General features: G+C 36.9%; 4 protein-coding genes across 4 annotated transcripts; 2 read left to right on the top strand and 2 right to left on the bottom strand.

Annotated features, from left to right (window-relative positions):
* Positions 1-1,646: 1,646 nt before the first annotated feature.
* LOC126672076 (uncharacterized) lies at positions 1,647-8,576 on the bottom strand. The gene is made up of 12 exons (XM_050365978.1): positions 8,199-8,576; positions 7,979-8,110; positions 7,577-7,751; positions 6,655-6,840; positions 6,161-6,318; positions 5,258-5,531; positions 4,942-5,156; positions 4,581-4,679; positions 3,982-4,490; positions 2,941-3,710; positions 2,640-2,838; positions 1,647-1,928 (listed from the first exon to the last, which is right to left on the bottom strand). The coding sequence occupies exons 1-12, from the start codon at positions 8,368-8,370 to the stop codon at positions 1,767-1,769; spliced, it is 3,051 nt and encodes a 1,016-aa protein (XP_050221935.1). The 5' UTR covers positions 8,371-8,576; the 3' UTR covers positions 1,647-1,766.
* Positions 8,577-8,657: 81 nt separating this feature from the next.
* On the top strand, positions 8,658-12,368 carry LOC126672078 (elongator complex protein 3). Its single transcript, XM_050365979.1, has 9 exons — positions 8,658-9,191; positions 9,291-9,360; positions 9,470-9,642; positions 9,769-9,943; positions 10,228-10,394; positions 10,813-11,032; positions 11,130-11,234; positions 11,574-11,726; positions 11,902-12,368. Exons 1-9 carry the CDS (start codon positions 8,722-8,724, stop codon positions 12,058-12,060), a joined length of 1,692 nt encoding a protein of 563 aa, XP_050221936.1. The 5' UTR covers positions 8,658-8,721; the 3' UTR covers positions 12,061-12,368.
* A 202-nt stretch (positions 12,369-12,570) lies between these two features.
* On the top strand, positions 12,571-15,121 carry LOC126673705 (uncharacterized). Its single transcript, XM_050367940.2, has 2 exons — positions 12,571-13,636; positions 13,906-15,121. Exons 1-2 carry the CDS (start codon positions 12,846-12,848, stop codon positions 14,531-14,533), a joined length of 1,419 nt encoding a protein of 472 aa, XP_050223897.1. The 5' UTR covers positions 12,571-12,845; the 3' UTR covers positions 14,534-15,121.
* LOC126673706 (uncharacterized) lies at positions 14,672-17,566 on the bottom strand. Its single transcript, XM_050367941.2, has 10 exons — positions 17,413-17,566; positions 17,241-17,266; positions 17,001-17,085; positions 16,637-16,846; positions 16,338-16,460; positions 16,200-16,257; positions 15,962-16,035; positions 15,464-15,552; positions 15,306-15,382; positions 14,672-14,996 (listed from the first exon to the last, which is right to left on the bottom strand). The coding sequence occupies exons 1-9, from the start codon at positions 17,485-17,487 to the stop codon at positions 15,313-15,315; spliced, it is 810 nt and encodes a 269-aa protein (XP_050223898.1). The 5' UTR covers positions 17,488-17,566; the 3' UTR covers positions 14,672-14,996; positions 15,306-15,312.
* Positions 17,567-18,184: the final 618 nt, after the last annotated feature.

Below are 18,184 nucleotides of genomic sequence, written 5' to 3'. Positions count from 1 at the left end.
TTTAATTTCCGTCCCGAGTGATTACTTTTACATAAGTTTTTTTTTGTTCGCATTTAGCAAAACCAAAATGCGTGACTGCTGTTTAAGCTTGTAGGCTTTAGCTTACATGCTACAGCAGTACAGAAAGTAGTGCATACAGTATCATTTTGGTTGATATAGTTTTCATCAACATCCCCTTAACTTTCATCTATTTTATACCGAAGTCTTTTTAGTTAAATTTGGGCAAAAGGGCTCAAAAACTACCGACTTTTCAATTTTTTTTCAATAGCACCCCCACCTTGTAATTTTGTCAATAGCACCCTATTTCGTATTTTGCGATTTCAATAGCACCCTAAATTTTAAAAAAAAGATGATTTTATTATTATAAGCATTAAACTTATTAAAACAATTAAATTTAAGGGTCATTTTATACTTTTTTCTACTTGGACAAATTCAAATAAGTCCTTTTACTTAAAAATCTTTCAAATAAATCCAAAAAAAATAAACAAATATATATTAATAATTTAATTTAAAATTAAAAAAAAAAAACAAACCCGCTCCGGAGGAAGTCGAGCAGCTCGTCTTCCTCGGAAGACCAGCTGCTGCTGGTCTTCCTCCATGGAAGACCAGCAGATCTGGTCTTCCGCCATGGAAGACCAGCTAAACATAGCTGGTCTTCCATGGAGCAAGACCAGCAGCTGGCTGGTCTTCCATGAGGGAAGACCAGCAGCTCGCTGGTCTTCCATGAGGGAAGATGGAAGACCGCTGGTCTTCCATGAGGGAAGATGGAAGACCAGCGAGCTGCTGGTCTTCCCTCATGGAAGACCAGAGCTGGTCTTTCATGGTCTTTCTCCATAGACGAGGAGCTCGTCTTCGGATTTTGTCACGGGTTCCGCCACGGGTCTAATTTATTTAAATATTTTTTTTTATTTTGTGAAGAAGAGGGCGTTTATATATAATTTAAAACATTGTAGAATATTTAGAACTTATGATATATATGAAGGATTTTTTTTGAATATTAACCAAATGAAAAAAGTTCAAATTGATGTTTTAGGGTGCTATTGAAACTGAAAAATACGAAATAGGGTGCTATTGAAAAAATTACAAGGTCAGGGTGCTATTGAAAAAAAATGAAAGGTGGCCAGGTGGGTAGTTTTTGAGCCCTTTTGCCGTTAAATTTGTAACCATAATTTTTTGACTTTTAAATGATATAATAATAAAAAAAAGGTATCGAAGGACTTTAATACATATAATGCAGATAATTTGGCAAATAGAAGCCACATATACAAAAAAACACCAGCACAACACCATTAATAATTATAAAGATGATATGTTTTTTTTTCCATCAAATATCGCCAATATATGGTTGATGTATATTTTATTAATATGTGTGACTTTGAATTGCCAGAACAACTGCAGTGTAGGCGTTTAAGTTTGATAATTTTTGACAGAATTTGCGAAATAAATTACAAGATTTTTCTTTATTATACCATTAACAATAAGAGATTTTACGGTTATAAATTGAAACAAAAAGGACTATAATGGAAAAGAGATGAAAGTTTGGAAACCATCTGAAAATTGCCTATTTTCGAGGCGTTTAGCTTCATTTTCTCATAATTTATGCATGTGTTGCTGCAAAGTAGAGCTATAATTCTTGGCAAAGTTCGAACCCATAATAAGCATCATTAACATTAATAATCTTCATAATGCTACAAGTTCCCGCTAAATAACTTGCAACATCTTATACTTATTCAGAGGAACTGTACAGAATTACACAGCATATCAATTCATCTATAATCCATATTTGTGTAGGGGAGTCTGATTGTTCCCATTGACAAATTAGACGGGAGCCCAATTTTCTTAGCTTTCAACGTAGATTCTACATCCTCTAGTGCTCTGGAAGCTTGGAGGGCCATCTCAGCGTGAAGTTGGAGACACGACATAGCCATCTACAACAAAAAGCGACTACATAAGTACATCTTGCAACCATACTTATGTATCAGTACCATGAAGAGCATGAAGAATTCAGACATTATTATAAACAAAAAGAACAAGAAGAATTCAGTTACTCTTTCTAGAAAGCTTTGAGGACAGTATTCATTTAGCAATGGTGCAAACGAAATGGTTATTCACATGGGACAACTTAGAATGCTCAAATTTTTCTATATTCCTATTAGATGTTCCTCATATTTCAAGAGCGCTTCAGCTAGTTAGAAGTTAGGATTAATTACTATCACTTGTGAGTTTAGGTTTAAATTACCAATTCCTCCCTCACTTTTGAAAAACTGCTATTTCCTCGTGACATTAGATAAAAGAAATTTAAATTTAAGGGAAGTAGTGATTTTTCAAAATTTAGGAGGGACACTAATTCAAACCAAAACTCAGAAGTACTAGTAATTAACCCTAAATTTTACCCTTTCCTATATTTTTTTTTATCAAAGTTACCCTTTTCTATAACTAAGTGAATTTGAAGCATTTGAACAGTATTTTATGTCTTGAAAGGAGAGAATTCAATTAATGCATGTGAAGGAAATCAATAATAAGAGTGAGAAAAACTTCCTCTTGCATAACCACATAAATTGACATCTTATGAAAAGCATGCGATAGAATGAAGAAACAATGCTATAACTCCATCTCTGGAGCCTCAGATTCTTACTTACCATATAGCACTCTTTGTCTACATCGGTCTCCACAATGTTAAGGGCCCATGAGCGAATCCATTCAAGTCCTTTAGAAAGTTCAAGGTTTCCTTCTGTAAGTGCTGATGCAACATATGATGGATGAAGTGACTTTAATATGCACGAAGCTGCAAAAAGGACAGCTCTCCTGACATATGCTTCTTTATGATTGCAAATATCCCTGGATAAAGCCAAAAGCTATTTAGTACTTAAAGTGCCGATAGCATATAATTCTTTCCAACAGCTAAGCGAGCATGTGCCATATGGATATAAAGGGGCTTACCTGGACCTTAACATATCTAGAAGAGGGGGAGCCAATGCATTTGCTTCTGGATGCATGGAAATACATTTCATACACACACCGAGCATATATATGAGTTTCCCTAGAACGATAAAATCTCTATCGAGTAAATCAACGCCTTGTCTTTTCTTATCAAAATCTTGCATTGCAGGAAGCATAAATGCTGCTGCATAAACAGGAAACTTGTTATGGGTCCACTCCAGCTGGCTTTCCTGTGTATTTGCTGATCTGAGACTCCAGCGACGAGTCTTTCCTCTTCTGATCTGACCACGTTTGAGGGGGAGTTCCCTCTCATAACGATTAGAATAGTTCAATACAGACCCTGTTTCCGATACCTCCCTCCAGGAACTAGCTCCTGGAGGTCCTAAGCTACTAGGCAAGAACCAGGGTTGATTCTCTGCTGCCGTTGATATGAGGACCCTGGATTGATGTTTAGGTTTCAAGGTCTTGGCATCTGCAAGTTCCTGAGCAGCTTCCGTCATTACATCAAGAATCATTATACGTTGGCTGATATCTACATTTGGGGAATATAACAGTTTGTTTAAAGCATCAAGAGACTGGAAAGGAGATGTAACAAGCAACGCTACTAATGCGCTTTGCCTCTTTTCTTCTGCTGGTTCTTCCTCACCTTCTACAGCCAAATCCGAGCAACGAACTTGCACAAGGGTTCTAGCAAGGTCACCTGCTATATGTGTGAGTTCATCGGGCGATGCTCGCACAAGCTTTTCAGCAACATCCAGAGCCCTCTCTACCTGCATGTAAAGCAGCTTAAATTGAATATCTTGCCCTATTTTAAGAAATAACCAAAAATCCTTGCAGAAAATCTAACGTTTTAGAGTGCTGGGTTATTACAACAACATTCTACATCTGAATTCAGCTTACAAACTAGATGACACCCAGTCGTCGTTAGTCAGTTTAAGTGTTCCACAAACTAAGATATGAAAAGTTGCAAGTAAATTTGACTCTTACAATTCCAAAGAACCCCTTGAGGAGATGATTGACCAACAAATTATATTAACTTACCCCATCAGCATCATCAGATTTCCGTAGGGCTCCAACCACATCAACCAACTGTGTGAATCTTCTTTGCAGATCTGTGTTATCATCTGTTAGGTCATAAGGCTGTAAAGACGAATCACTGGAGGAATCAGAATCCACACTTGCATCATCATCCTCTTTGTCAGAGTCTGATCCATAATTTAGTGTGGCTGGATCAATAATTTCATCAGGATCGACCAATTTACGTAATTTCTTTTTTTCACCCTTATTGCTCCCACTCATTCCATCGTATCTTGAATAGTTCAAGTCTTCTTCTGGCTCTCGAATGGTCAATGTTTTTGTATTGTCATTTTCTTTTAAGGCAGGCAGAGTCCTATTCTCAAGTCTAGTCAATCCAAACTCCCAGTCAATATTCTCCTCATTGCAACTATCATCAAGATACAGGGGATTTTTTGGGTCAATCACCTTGGAGAATACTAAAGCAACATTACTAGCCATTTTCCGAACTAAATGAGTAGGGTTCTCCAGCCTACCTGTCAGCAATAAATAGTAGATATAAGGGAAAGGAATAACAGAGTTATATTGCAAAAAAAACTCAATGGTAGCGAAGAACAAGAATCTACAGCTGACTCCTTGAAGAATCGAGTGCATAGCATCTTTCGAACTATCCAGTTCCTCTTTAGACATCTGTTCCATGCATATGCCTATAGCAGCAGTTATATCTGCATTGCAGATCAAAGGTCAACATAATACACAATCAAGTGGCACTCAACAATAAAAATAATGCATCACTATAAGATGTTAGGCGCATTTTGAGAGTGAAGATCAAGGAGTATTTAATGTAAGAGATCACAAACACAACTTTTTGTGAGATGTGTGTAGTTTTCTCAATTACCAATTATCTTAGAACTTTATATACCAAGTCCAGGAATTTTTGTAGTATTAGGAACTTAAAATCAGAGGAGTTAAAGTGAGGAAGTATACAAGCTTGCTGCTCTACTGGAGCTGTTTGCAAAAATTCCCTTTTAGACCATACTGCCAACAGGCGCTGCACTGTGCCCACGAGAACATGTGTATCATGACCTTTACTGAGTAAACTAGCATCAGGTGGACAACCAAGCACTGCAAATTGGATAATCCATCGTAGGCAACAAACAGGAAATACTTTCCAAAATAGAAATTTGTCAACAAACATAGACCTGCAGAAAAGAATAACAAAACAATTGACATCAAGCCATCAACTGTTGAAGTCCTGTCATCTGTAATCAACATCATACCTAAAAGAACCATGTTTCCTAACCTGACTGATGGCTGATCTTTAATAATATGATTAAACAGTAACCAAATAGTCCAATAAGCTTCAATATCAGTTACATGTTCAATTGCCAGCTGATGTAAAAGCTGTTCAGACAACCTTTCTACAGCATATGAATCTTTAATTGCTTCCAGAATGCTTAACCAAATTTGGGATTTAGGGTTTCCTTCAAACATTTGTTCCGTTGCTTGATTGGGACTCGATAGAAACCATCGTACATCTTGAATCACCCGAGGGAGTAGTTCACCTAACAGCACATCTGCAAACATGAAACAAACAGTTTCCATGAGTTGAAGTGCCACATCTTATCAGGAACACCTTAGAACATGCGTGACGGTTAGCAAATAGTTCAGCATAATCCAACCAGGTTAATGTACACTGAATTAAGGATTTTTCCATTAGCAAGTTGAGATTTGTTTATACAATTCACGAATTTTTACACGATTTAGCTTACAGTAAATGAATTTTTAAATGAACTAGCTTGCGTACTACGTAATTCAACCGAGCTTGTGAGCTCAACCAAGCTGAACATCATGGAATTCAAATTCAATTTGTTTACAAAATGAGCTTCTAAACAAAGTCTGAACTTGGTTTTTAAGTCGAACTTTGAATAGTGAACAGTTTAGTTCATTTAGAACCCTAGCTACACTTGTCGCCACCAAACTATATTATCCCTTTGTAAAACCGTTAAGTTTGAAGAAATAAATAGTTATTTTAACAAACTACGAAATTCCATCCGGAGAGGAGACAACAAATACATTGTACTAACAATAGTGTTTTGCCTAAAGCATGCCTAAAAATAACTTAATTGTGAAGGTCAACTTCAAGATACATTCCATGCAGTGCAAAACTAACTATTCAATATGGTTCTTGAAAATTTTCAATTACCTGAAGAACCACGCCGACATATACGAGAAAATGTTTCACCAGCAAATAGCATTGAACCATCTATGTAGCATGCACTAGTAGAGTTTTTATCAAGTAGATCGGTAACTCTCTCTTGTACTTCACGCAGAAGTTGAATGGTAATTTGCTTGAAGAACAAACTAAAATTAGAGTAAAGGAGAAACCATATATACTAGAAACAACTGGCAAAAGAAATAAAATCAGTTGTGAAAAGAGAGAAATTAACAGACACATAAATAAGCATATGAGATAAACATTAAAAAAGTTCAAAATCTTCCAATAAGTAGTCCAAACATAGAATAGATATGCACATCTCAAGTTCTTATAGGCACACAATATCTAACACATGAAAAAACAAGCTCTTTTAGTGGAATAAATCACAGTCCTGTTTTGTTAGGAGTTAGGACTCAACAGATAAGCAGTGGTCAGTTAAATTATGAAACCATAGTACCCAACACAGCATAGAATAAGGATACTGTGATGAGAGTGAAGCTGGGGCTCTCGGTCGTGCTTTATCAGGAATAGATGCAATAATCTGTGCCATTCTAGCTACATCTGGCTGGAGCTGTTTGTTTGTAAAATCAACAGATGGGTACCTGCTGCAAAATTCTCTTGACATTTGCACCACTCCATCATTTTCAAGTAAGCAGAGAAGAAGTAACCTGTCAGAACATGAATTATAAATTCTCTTTGCCGTTATGTAAAACCAGCTGTATATACAATAAAAGTGCCGTAGCTACTGTTGATTGACATAATATCTATGGTGTGCTTAATATATACAGTTGCGACAAATATACAATGTATAAACATATTAGAGAAATAAACTCAATTTACCAAACCATATTAGCGAGCATGTGTTCAAAATACACAGAAAAATGTGAACAGAGTAAAAAGGTTTTTGGTATAGGAAAAAGGGGTAATTCTCTAAATAGAGAAAACATCTCCCCATGAGTGTGAAGGAGATCATAAAGTAATTTGTAGCCGCATACACATCATGCACAGAAAGATAACATCTCATATGATCGGTTTATATGTTAATATCAGTTGCAATTTGATAGTCACAAACTCAAGAACTATCACATAGTAGCAAGATAGCTATACTGGAAGAGGAACAACTCTTCACCATGCCTTTAATTTGAAACCAATAGCTGACCATCAGAACGAAGTGGTGAATCAAATTATCAGTTTCCTACACCTCATACTATTACTTGAGAATGAAACTAAAAAAATACTACCTAGAAAGGTTTAATATCAAATACACTCTCTGCAATTTACTTTAAGAATTTTTTTCCTCCTATGGAAACTAGACATTACATCTGTGCAGCTCCTCCTGAAAGCTTAAATTTAAAACTTCTACTTCAATAAAATAATTCCTAGATAAGTTTGCAGTTTGTATACCTTTCAGAATTTGATTGAACAGCATTAACATCAAGAAGACTGTCATTTCCATTGATCTGTAAGCAAGGAACTAAAACCTGAACAACCTCAGTAGTAAGACCATTCACAAAGAAAGCATCATACACATGCTTTTTAGCTGAAAGAGGGAAACAAGCTAACCAATCGGAAGCCACATCTGCATCCAAAAAGAAACTGATCAATACATACATACAAGCTATGTTGCACGGTCACGGACATTGCGAAACCGTGTTATTTTAAGGTTTTCTATGTAAAAAGTGAAGTTTCATTTCCGAAACGTCAAACACGTTTCTAAAACGGAACAGGTTAATTAAATGTCCGTGCTACCTAGCATACAAGTAACAAAACACTATAATATGACCGAAACCAAGGCAAGTTCATTACCACGCAGCAAAACCCGAGCTAATGTAGGGAATGCAGCTCCCCTGTAAAATGCTTCCCAACCTTCTTCTCTGTCTTCTGAAGCAGGGATTTCAGTGCTAAGCACTTGGTTCCTGTACCGATCGTCGAGACTACCTTCAATTGTTTTAGAAAAACGCAGTTAAAACAAAATGATTAGCCCTAACTTATTGATGAAACGAAAAAGAAGAGATTAAAGACGAACCTGAAATTAGAGAGGAATCTATAGTAGGGAAGAGAATGATAGCGAAAGAATGGAGAGCGCAAATTACTTGATCGACGTGTTTGGCACTCTTTATTGCTGAGATTACTTCTCCTGTTTTCTCTATTACTCTGCTTTCTATCAGTCTTTTACTTCCGATTGCTTCTTCCTCCATTCTCCGGTATCTAATTACTTTCTCCGGTAAAAAACGCTTCTGCTAATCTGTTGTTAATAAACTACTAAACTAAGATTCAAGTAGATGATTGGCAGAAGAATCGGTCGGAGTTTGTAAATTCTGTTGCCGGAGCAGAAATTCACATATTGCAGGAAAAATAATAAGCCAGAGAGTTTGCGCGCGTGCAGATGCAACGACACCGTTTCGTAACATAAACGACACCGTTTCTTAGCATAAAACGACAACGTTTCGTAGTTCGAGTTCTACTTTTCCTTTCACACTCTTTTCTCTCCTTGTTCAGTTGTTTGTGCTTTTGAGGTTTAATAAGCTTTTCTCTCTGAAAAGCCTATAATGGCGACAGCAGTAAGCTCCGAATCCATGAAACATCCACGACCGGGTCGGGGCGGGTACCAAGCCCATGGACTAACCGAAGAAGAAGCCAGAGTTCGAGCTATAGCAGAAATCGTAAACTCCATGGTAGAGCTCTCCCGAAAAAACCAGAATGTCGACTTAAACGCTATTAAATCCGCCGCCTGCCGCAAGTACGGCCTATCTCGGGCGCCGAAGCTCGTTGAGATGATCGCCGCTCTGCCTGAGTCCGACCGCGAGTCTCTCCTTCCTAAGCTCCGTGCCAAACCGGTTCGAACCGCCTCAGGAATTGCTGTCGTGGCTGTTATGTCGAAGCCGCATAGATGTCCGCATATTGCTACGACGGGAAATATTTGTGTTTACTGTCCGGGTGGACCGGACTCCGATTTTGAGTACAGTACTCAGTCTTATACTGGTTATGAACCTACTAGCATGCGTGCAATTCGAGCCAGGTAGGTTAACTTTCACGAACTGAACTGAAATTAATTTAATAATTAAGTGTGTCTATCTTAGTTATTGAATTTACTTATTTGCTTAACTGTTGATTTCAGATACAATCCATATGTTCAGGCTAGAAGCAGGATTGATCAGCTTAAGCGATTAGGTCATAGCGCCGATAAGGTAGTTTTTTTTGTTCTTTAAGTATTCTCTTATATGTAATTTCTAACTGCAATGGTGTCTAAATTAATAACTCAGATTTTACATATAAGCATTGATATTGTGTTTTCAGGTTGAGTTTATACTTATGGGTGGTACCTTCATGTCTCTGCCAGCAGAATACCGTGATTATTTTACGAGGAATCTTCATGATGCGTTATCTGGTCATACTTCTTCTAATGTTGAAGAGGCGGTTGCTTTCTCTGAGCATGGTGCAGTGAAGTGTATTGGCATGACTATTGAAACGTAAGTTATTTGTGTTGTACTATGTTGTTTATTATCAGCAAATTGTTTTGATTTGTGTTACAAACTTGTTATGCATATTTCATGATTATTGAGAATGAGTTTTTAATCACTTATGTTTATTTACAGGAGGCCAGATTATTGTCTTGGACCTCACTTGCGTCAAATGCTTTCTTACGGCTGTACACGACTTGAGATTGGAGTGCAAAGCACATATGAGGATGTTGCTCGGGATACTAATAGAGGACATACAGTGGCTGCTGTCGCTGATTGTTTTTGTTTGGCAAAAGATGCTGGTTTTAAGGTGTGTTGATGTACTATATATTTATAAAAACTCCTTAGTGAAAGTGGAAAATGAATGCTGACCTACTTATTATGGTCTTTAGTGTACTTAGTCTATATTTCTTTTCCAGCTATGAGTTGTGAAGGAACTTTTTTTATCTAAATAATCTCAAATTGATGCTCTCCACCACTAAAGGGTCAAAAATAATTGAGTAGTGCCGTAGTTAATGTTCACTTGCTTCACTTTTTATCTCTATAAAATTCTGCTGTGATTTACTTTATTTATGTTTTGTTTCTGCACTCAAGGTTGTTGCTCATATGATGCCTGATCTTCCAAATGTTGGAGTTGAGAGGGACATGGAAAGCTTTCGAGAATTCTTCGAGAGTCCTTCATTTAGAGCAGATGGTCTCAAAATTTATCCTACACTTGTAATCCGTGGAACTGGGCTTTATGAACTCTGGAAAACTGGCAGGTCTGTACTGCTTCTAATTACTGCTTACACTTGTTTCTTTCTCTGAGCAAAGTGTTGTTGTAGAAAAGAAAAATCAAATATCAGGTTACTCTATGCCCTAGGCTTATTGTGAACCCACTATTTTTTTTTTATAGCTCCTCATAGCCTCTTGCGTTTTAGGTATCTCAATTACATACTCATATTCATCTTTATAAATCCTTGTTGATTCTTACCTATTCTAAAGGTGCCGCCCCTCGGTTTTCTGTTTTTCCTTGTCAAAAAGGAAAATTCAATGGATTTAGATAACATAGGGATATATCTGATGATGCGGTCATTAAAATGATATGGAAATCTGGTTTGAAAAAACTGGCCTTTGTTCTGTATAGGGAAAGTGCATAATTGAGTGTACAGTAATAATTATGTATTTTACTCATTGCAGGTACAGAAATTATCCACCTGAACAACTTGTGGATATTATAGCAAGGATCCTAGCCATGGTACCCCCTTGGACACGTGTTTATAGAGTTCAGCGGGATATTCCTATGCCCTTGGTTACATCTGGAGTTGAGAAAGGAAATCTTAGGGAGCTAGCTTTAGCTCGAATGGATGACTTGGGCTTGAAATGCCGTGATGTCCGTACACGTGAAGCTGGAATCCAGGTAAGCAAAAGAAACTCCAGCATCTTGTTGCTGTGATTGTGCTATTACCTCGAACAAATTGAGACCCTCATGCTGATTGCCTCTTTAACCATTATAGGACATTCATCATAAAATTAAGCCTGAAGAAGTTGAGCTTGTTCGCCGAGATTATACAGCTAATGAAGGCTGGGAGACATTTATCTCATATGAGGATACGCGGCAGGTTTGTTGAACATTATTGCAGTCCTGCATTTTCTTCTGTGTGTTTGTGAATTGTGATAGATAAGTACTTGGTACTTGTACGCTTAAATTATCTGCAAATGCTCTATTATTTGTAGCTGTCACATGAAATGACTTATTGATCATCCATTTTTATATATATTCATCACATCCTTTTACCCTTCATTGTAATATGCCATGTATGCTCTAGAGTTTTGTGGATCACAATACTGCTGTTATTCAACTGAGACTTTAGCTGCTATTTTAGTAATTTCTTCATCTTGATGTCAGCTTAGTTGCTTTCTGAAACAACATAAACTTTTCTGGACTGTGTTTGCTGCAGGATATTCTCGTAGGTTTGTTGCGCTTGCGGAAATGTGGTCGCAACGTTACTTGCCCTGAGCTCACAGGGAGGTGCTCGATTGTTCGTGAGCTCCATGTTTATGGAACTGCAGTTCCTGTTCATGGTCGCGATGCAGATAAGTTGCAACATCAGGTAACATAGCAATGCTTTTTCGAATAAGTAATGACATGACTTGTAATTATTATGGATTTGTCAAGATCAAAGTTTGCAAATTCTTCCTTTCCATACAATTAATTGCCCGTTTACAATTTAACCGACCCTTTATTTTCTTACTGGATGTTTCATCCTTTTCACCTTGTCATGGCAGGGTTACGGGACTCTGTTAATGGAAGAGGCAGAGAGGATTGCTCGCTTGGAGCATAGATCAACTAAACTAGCAGTCATTTCAGGTGTTGGAACTCGTCATTATTATAGAAAATTGGGTTATGAGCTTGAAGGCCCTTATATGGTCAAGTCTCTGGCCTGAACTTGCCGAGGCTATTATGTGATATAACAAAATTTTGTAATTTATGTTTGTGTTCGGAAAAGCTTTAATCTCTTATTCGGTCATTACAAGTTTTAATTATGAATAAGAAAGAAGAAGAAAAAATCCAGTTTTCTCAATCACTTGTATTTTTTGTTGGTTTTTAGCCCCATTGAGGTTTTGGATCCACTTATTAGGAATTACAGATTTGGACAATACATTTTGTTTCAAGTTCAACAATTTCAATTTATGTATCTATCATCTTTACACTAAATTATAATTCTATCAAGATTTAAGAATTGTTAATGCCATTCACCATCTTTTATTTTTATTTCCCAATTATATCATTGTTTATAAATCCGGTGATTTATAGCTGATACGATTTTAATTATGTTGCTAAGTTCATTATTCAGCTCAAAATTAAATTAAGGACCACATATTCTTTTTTATAAAAATGCAAAATATCAAATTATATTCTAAAATATCAGTACAAATTATGATTAAAATACTCGTGGTATCTAACTTATCGCACCACAACATCTTTCGGTCCTTACGTCTGCTACAAATTGCCGGTTTTTTAATAAAATGTAATGTAAACATATCGGATAGCTATAATATCAGCAGAAACCACATTTAGCACTCAGCAGACTCTCGGTTTCTGCTGAAAACTATTGCTTCAAATCAGACAGTACAGCAACTCCAGCTGAAGAGTGGCTTTCTCGTACCAGAATCAGACCTTCTTCACCATTAGTCATTGTGGTAAAACCATAACTCAAACAAACTCAGTAATGCTTAAATCAACTTTCATTCCTATTTTCTCCACTTTCCCCACCAAACCCATCACAGCTCTCCAAAAATTCCCACCTTATTTCATAATCACCAACGCATACACACAATCCCCACAACCTGTTCACCAAAATGCCTCACTCAAACCATCCACCACAAACCCACCTCCAACTTCAGCTTATATTCACCTCCCATTCTGTCGCAAACGGTGCCACTACTGCGACTTCCCAATCGTTGCTCTCGGCTCCTCAAACCCAACAGACACCGACCCAAGAATCTCCAACTACATAGAGTTACTTCAACAAGAAATACTCTCAACAAAACCGAATTTCAACTCTCACTCGCCTCTTGAAACTGTGTTTTTTGGGGGCGGAACGCCTTCTTTAGTATCGCCAAGGCTGGTTTCGTCGCTTTTGGATACATTAAAAGATAAGTTTGGAGTCTGCAATGATGCTGAGATATCAATGGAAATGGACCCTGGTACTTTTGATGCTAAGAAAATGAAGGAATTGATGGTGTTGGGTGTTAATAGAGTGTCGTTAGGAGTGCAAGCTTTTCAAGAGGAACTGCTTAAAAGCTGTGGAAGAGCACATGGGATTAAGGAAGTTTATGAAGCTATTGAGATTGTTGGTTCATGTGGGATTGAGAATTGGAGTATTGATCTTATCTCGTCTCTTCCTCATCAGACTCCACAAATGTGGGAAGACAGTTTGGTTCAAACAGTAAAAGCACAACCTAAGCATGTTTCTGTATATGATTTGCAAGTTGAACAAGAAACGAAATTTGGAAACCTGTAAGTTTAGTAATAAGCATCAGGGTGTCATGGTCGCGGGTTCAAACCCCGGCTTCCATTAAATGGAGAGTGGTTGGTATTGGACTGTTGGCAAGCCCGAAATTACCGGGTATGTGGGTTTGCGGGCGGTCCACATACCGGGTTTGACAGTGATCCTAAGCTTCGGCTAAGGGGAGTGAGTCCTTGTCACAAAAAAATGTGGATTCTTTATATCATTGGATTTTAGCTTCAGAATTTCTTTTTGAAGTTTGAGTTTTTGTTTTTTGCAGTTATACACCAGGAGAATTTCCTCTGCCAACCGAATCGCAGGCTGCTGATTTCTATAAAATGGCTTCAAGGATGCTTTCGGAGGCTGGTTATAACCATTATGAAATTAGTAGCTATTGCCAAGATGGATTTGAGTGCAAGCATAATTATACTTACTGGAAGAACAAACCTTTCTATGCTTTTGGACTTGGCTCTGCTAGTTATCTAAATGGTGTGAGGTTTTCGAGGCCAAGGAGGATGAAAGAGTATGCCGATTATGTGCGTAATCTGGAGAATGAGACGGTGAACGATAGTGGAAATGATAGTCGTGATGCTAAAGACATGGCTATGGATATTGTGATGCTCTCACTTAGAACTGCAAAGGGACTTGATTTGAGGTCATTTGCAGATGCCTTTGGTAGCTCACTGGTTTTTTCTCTCTGCAAGGTCTATGAACCGTATATAGAGAGCGGTCATGTGGTTTTCTTAGATAAGGATAGAGGAGCTGTGACTGCAGACAAATTTAAAGCCCGGTTTACGTGTGAAGATGAGATTGGGATTGGTTTAGCTTATATCCGGCTCAGTGATCCGGATGGATTTCTGATGTCAAATGAATTGATATCTCTTGCATTTAGGGTTATATCCCCTTAGAATCGCAAACCAGAACTTATTGGAAGTTTGGCAGTTGATAGTGGAAGCATGACTATATTTCCGAACATAATTTGTTTGCTTATTGGTGCTTCCGTGGAACCTTTACAGAAACCGGAAAAACGTAATGTTCTATGGACATCGCGGACAAAGGGTGTTCTGTTTATAACTCATAAGTAAGATTGACATTGCATATTCAATCATTTACAACAAGCCTCTAAACATTAGTCAATAGTATAATTGTTACAGAAAAGTTGGAAGTATATGTTCAAATTTTCCATATCAGAAGAGCACAAAAATCGGGGTGGATGCCATTTCACAAGAGATCTGAATATCAACACATAATCGGTTTTTGAACCATCTCCTGGAATAATTTGTCCATGGCCAATGTGTCAAGTTCGGTCTTTCAAACAAGTCCTCTGCTTTTGCTATATAATGATCTTGTGGAGGAGTAGCTTAAGTATGCCTGCAAGAAGCATGTACTTGCTCAATATCTATTTACTAGCTCGTCTACATGACTACATCTATTTATTCATGAAACATGCAAATCCATTTTATTCCGATATTAAGTACCATTATTGCCATTGCAAAGATTGAAATGCTCCAGATAACTAAAAATGCAAATGCCTTTTATGTGGAAATTAGAACCAGTAGATTGAAAATTAATAACAAAATACTCAGCTTATCTCATAAGTCTGTTTTTAGGTTAAGCGCATAAACATTGTCTCAATCATGGTGATTTATGAAGTTTATTGAAAGAAACATAAAGTTGTACCAGTTGACTATGATGGTTTCTTTTTCTGTCCAACTGGATTGATTCGCCTCAGCTGTTGGGTTCCCTGCCTCATTTCCCTGCAAATCAAAAAAAAAAAGCTGATGAAATTGTCTCTGAAGCTCGTCGATTTGGAACTTTCGAAGAACTAGATATGGTACCTTTGATACAAATAAACTATGAGATAGAAGAGAGGCAGCAGCATCAAAGTCAATATTGAAATAGCTAGGTAGAATACACTTGTGTGCTTCTGCATGAAAAAATAAACATTAACCTTAAAAGCATCTAAAACAAGAATGAGGTAAGCAACAGACATGTAGTATAATGATCCACTAGAGAACAAAAATAGAGAAAAATCCATAAATTTTAAATTTTCAAGCACTCGAAAGAAGATTTGCAGGTTATTGTTAGTGAGCTCATTCAACAGGGAAGAGGTCTTGAAATGCTTCGGATATCCCATAAGAACAACCAACAAGAAAGATCAAGGAAATTTCACAATCTTCTTATGTGGTCTATTATAATGAGTAGTGTGCAGGCCAATCTTGTAAAATCTAGTATAGGACTGACTACAGTGAAAGCAAAATGTCTGATAACCACAGAAGTAATATCAAACTTTGACTACAAATTAGGCAACTGCTGTATTTAGAGTAAAGTCTTACCCTGCCGCCTTTAGGAAAAAGTTTTTTTTTCCCTGAGCAAGTGTGTGCATCACAGAATTGGTGCAAAAACAACTCTGCAAGCAAAAATGTTGTCATCAATGAAAGAGAAATTGCTGAACACAGCCATAGTTTTTTTTAAAGGAAAAGTATTATGGTAGCATTACATTGTCATCAAAAGTAAGAAAAAAGAACTAAAGAGCATAAAATCATAAACTATCTTGTTGATCTTAAAATATACCATGAAGGTGACTTGCTGAATGCCCCAGATTGAGAGGAAAGCAGCTATCTGCAAGACTCTGAACATGAAAAAATAGACATCAGTGCAGAGCAGGCTAAAGGAGTGGAGTATTCACCAACTATGGCAGTCAGAACCTACCTCACACAGGTGCCGGTTCTTTGCAACAGCTGCAGGATTGCATTTTGTCTTTGGTGTTTTGGTTTTCAACACAAAATCGCAATGCAGTGCCCCACATAAATCAGCCAAGCACTTGCTCTCACTCTGAAAATCATTAAAAAGTTCGTTATGTTTCATTAACTAAAAGTCTGAAGCCATTTTTATTTGCCATCCCAAAAATGAGTCGATAAAAAGAAAACAAGTTGAAGGTCCACAAACAGTAGAAATTAGTAGAAACGTCTAACGCTCATAACAAGGAAATGGGACCGGAATCCACATACGGTGTTAAGAAGATTGTAGTGCCTGTTGTCAAAATGCTGATCAATATATTTTTCAGCACGGAAGCTCTTCTTACAGTATCCACACTTCCATTCATTTACATCCACGTGAATCTTGTGCTCTTCTTGATCTCTGAACAGATCATTTTCAGCATGAAGTCTACATTTATTCGAAATCTGGTACCTCTCCCGTTCCACAAAGGGCAGCAAATACTATACAAATAGACACCAAAACAAACAAATAGAAAACCTATACAGCATCATAATTTTGCCAAAGGCTCAGTTTGGAACAAAAACACAAGCGAGTATTCAATTGAATCAAATTCTTGCATGAAACATATCGAGAAACAGCAATTTCTGTTTTTACCTCCTCTATAATTTGCCAGGCAGCCCTACTTCTTTCTCTAGAACAATGTACTTCATGTGCATGCATTTTCTCTTTCTTAACACCTCTAAGAACAAACAGACATTAAAAATAAATAACTTGAAGTATATGAAACAGTGACATTTATTAAACACAAAAGAGAACAAAATTAAGCTATGAAAATGAAATTAACTTCAAATCAAGTAAATATGAGCTAAAATAAACTTCAAATTGAATCCTAACCTTGCAGCTGAATTTTCTTCAATTTCCTGAAACAAATCAACAAATGTTTCTGTAATCCAGTGCTTTATAAATATAAAATTAAAGCAAAATCTTCATGGAATAATTAAATATGAAATAGACTTAGATCGTCAATAATACAGTATTGGATTAATTTTAAAGTTACTGATTATACCTGAGATTGAGCTGAGTGCAAGAAGAGAGATATCAAAAGAAGAATTATGACAGTTGCTGTTTTATTTTTCTCCATTTTTTTCTCCAGTTAGGAGAAACAGCACTTTTTTTGTGTTTCTTCTGCAAATGTTTTCCTTTCTTCTTGCAAAAATTTCTCAGAAAAATGAAAAAAAATGGTTGGGCCTGTTTGGCTACAATGGGTTCATATGCTTTTCTCGAAGATTAGCGAGTCCTAGCACCGAGATTGTACAATGGGCCAGCCCATTTAAATTTTAACATTTTGTGTTGGATCTCGGCTCTAATTATACAATCCAGCAGAAAATCCTAAATACTATTACGATTTATTTTCAATTTTTTTTTCAAGGTAGAACACTAGGTTAGGTGTTAGCGGAGATTAGCGGGGTTATTGCCCTCTAAAAGATGCATGGTGAAGAGTAGCCCACCGGACTATATCTCACATGCAAAATATTTTTTTAATCCCTTTTGTTTTTTTTTAATTTCTTGGACAATTTCATTATTAAACGGTATTCGAGCCGAGTAAATTGTTTACATAAAATAAAATTCTACCTCCAATACTAAACGATTATATATATAAGTAAGGTTTAAAGAGGAAACTTTTGGTACTTGCGCAAAATGTAGCACATATATTATGGATTGGGATTCACTCAAGTTCAAAATGAACTTGAGGGGGTCATGTTCACGATCTACACCGTTCATTATAAAATGAACAGTGTAGATCAAAAAGGTATAATTTTGATCAAATTAATCTACAC

Source organism: Mercurialis annua, linkage group LG3 (genome assembly GCF_937616625.2).
Source record: "Mercurialis annua linkage group LG3, ddMerAnnu1.2, whole genome shotgun sequence".
Lineage (NCBI taxonomy): Eukaryota > Viridiplantae > Streptophyta > Magnoliopsida > Malpighiales > Euphorbiaceae > Mercurialis > Mercurialis annua.
Note: the sequence above shows the minus strand (reverse complement) of the source record. Positions and strands in the feature narration are given on the sequence as shown.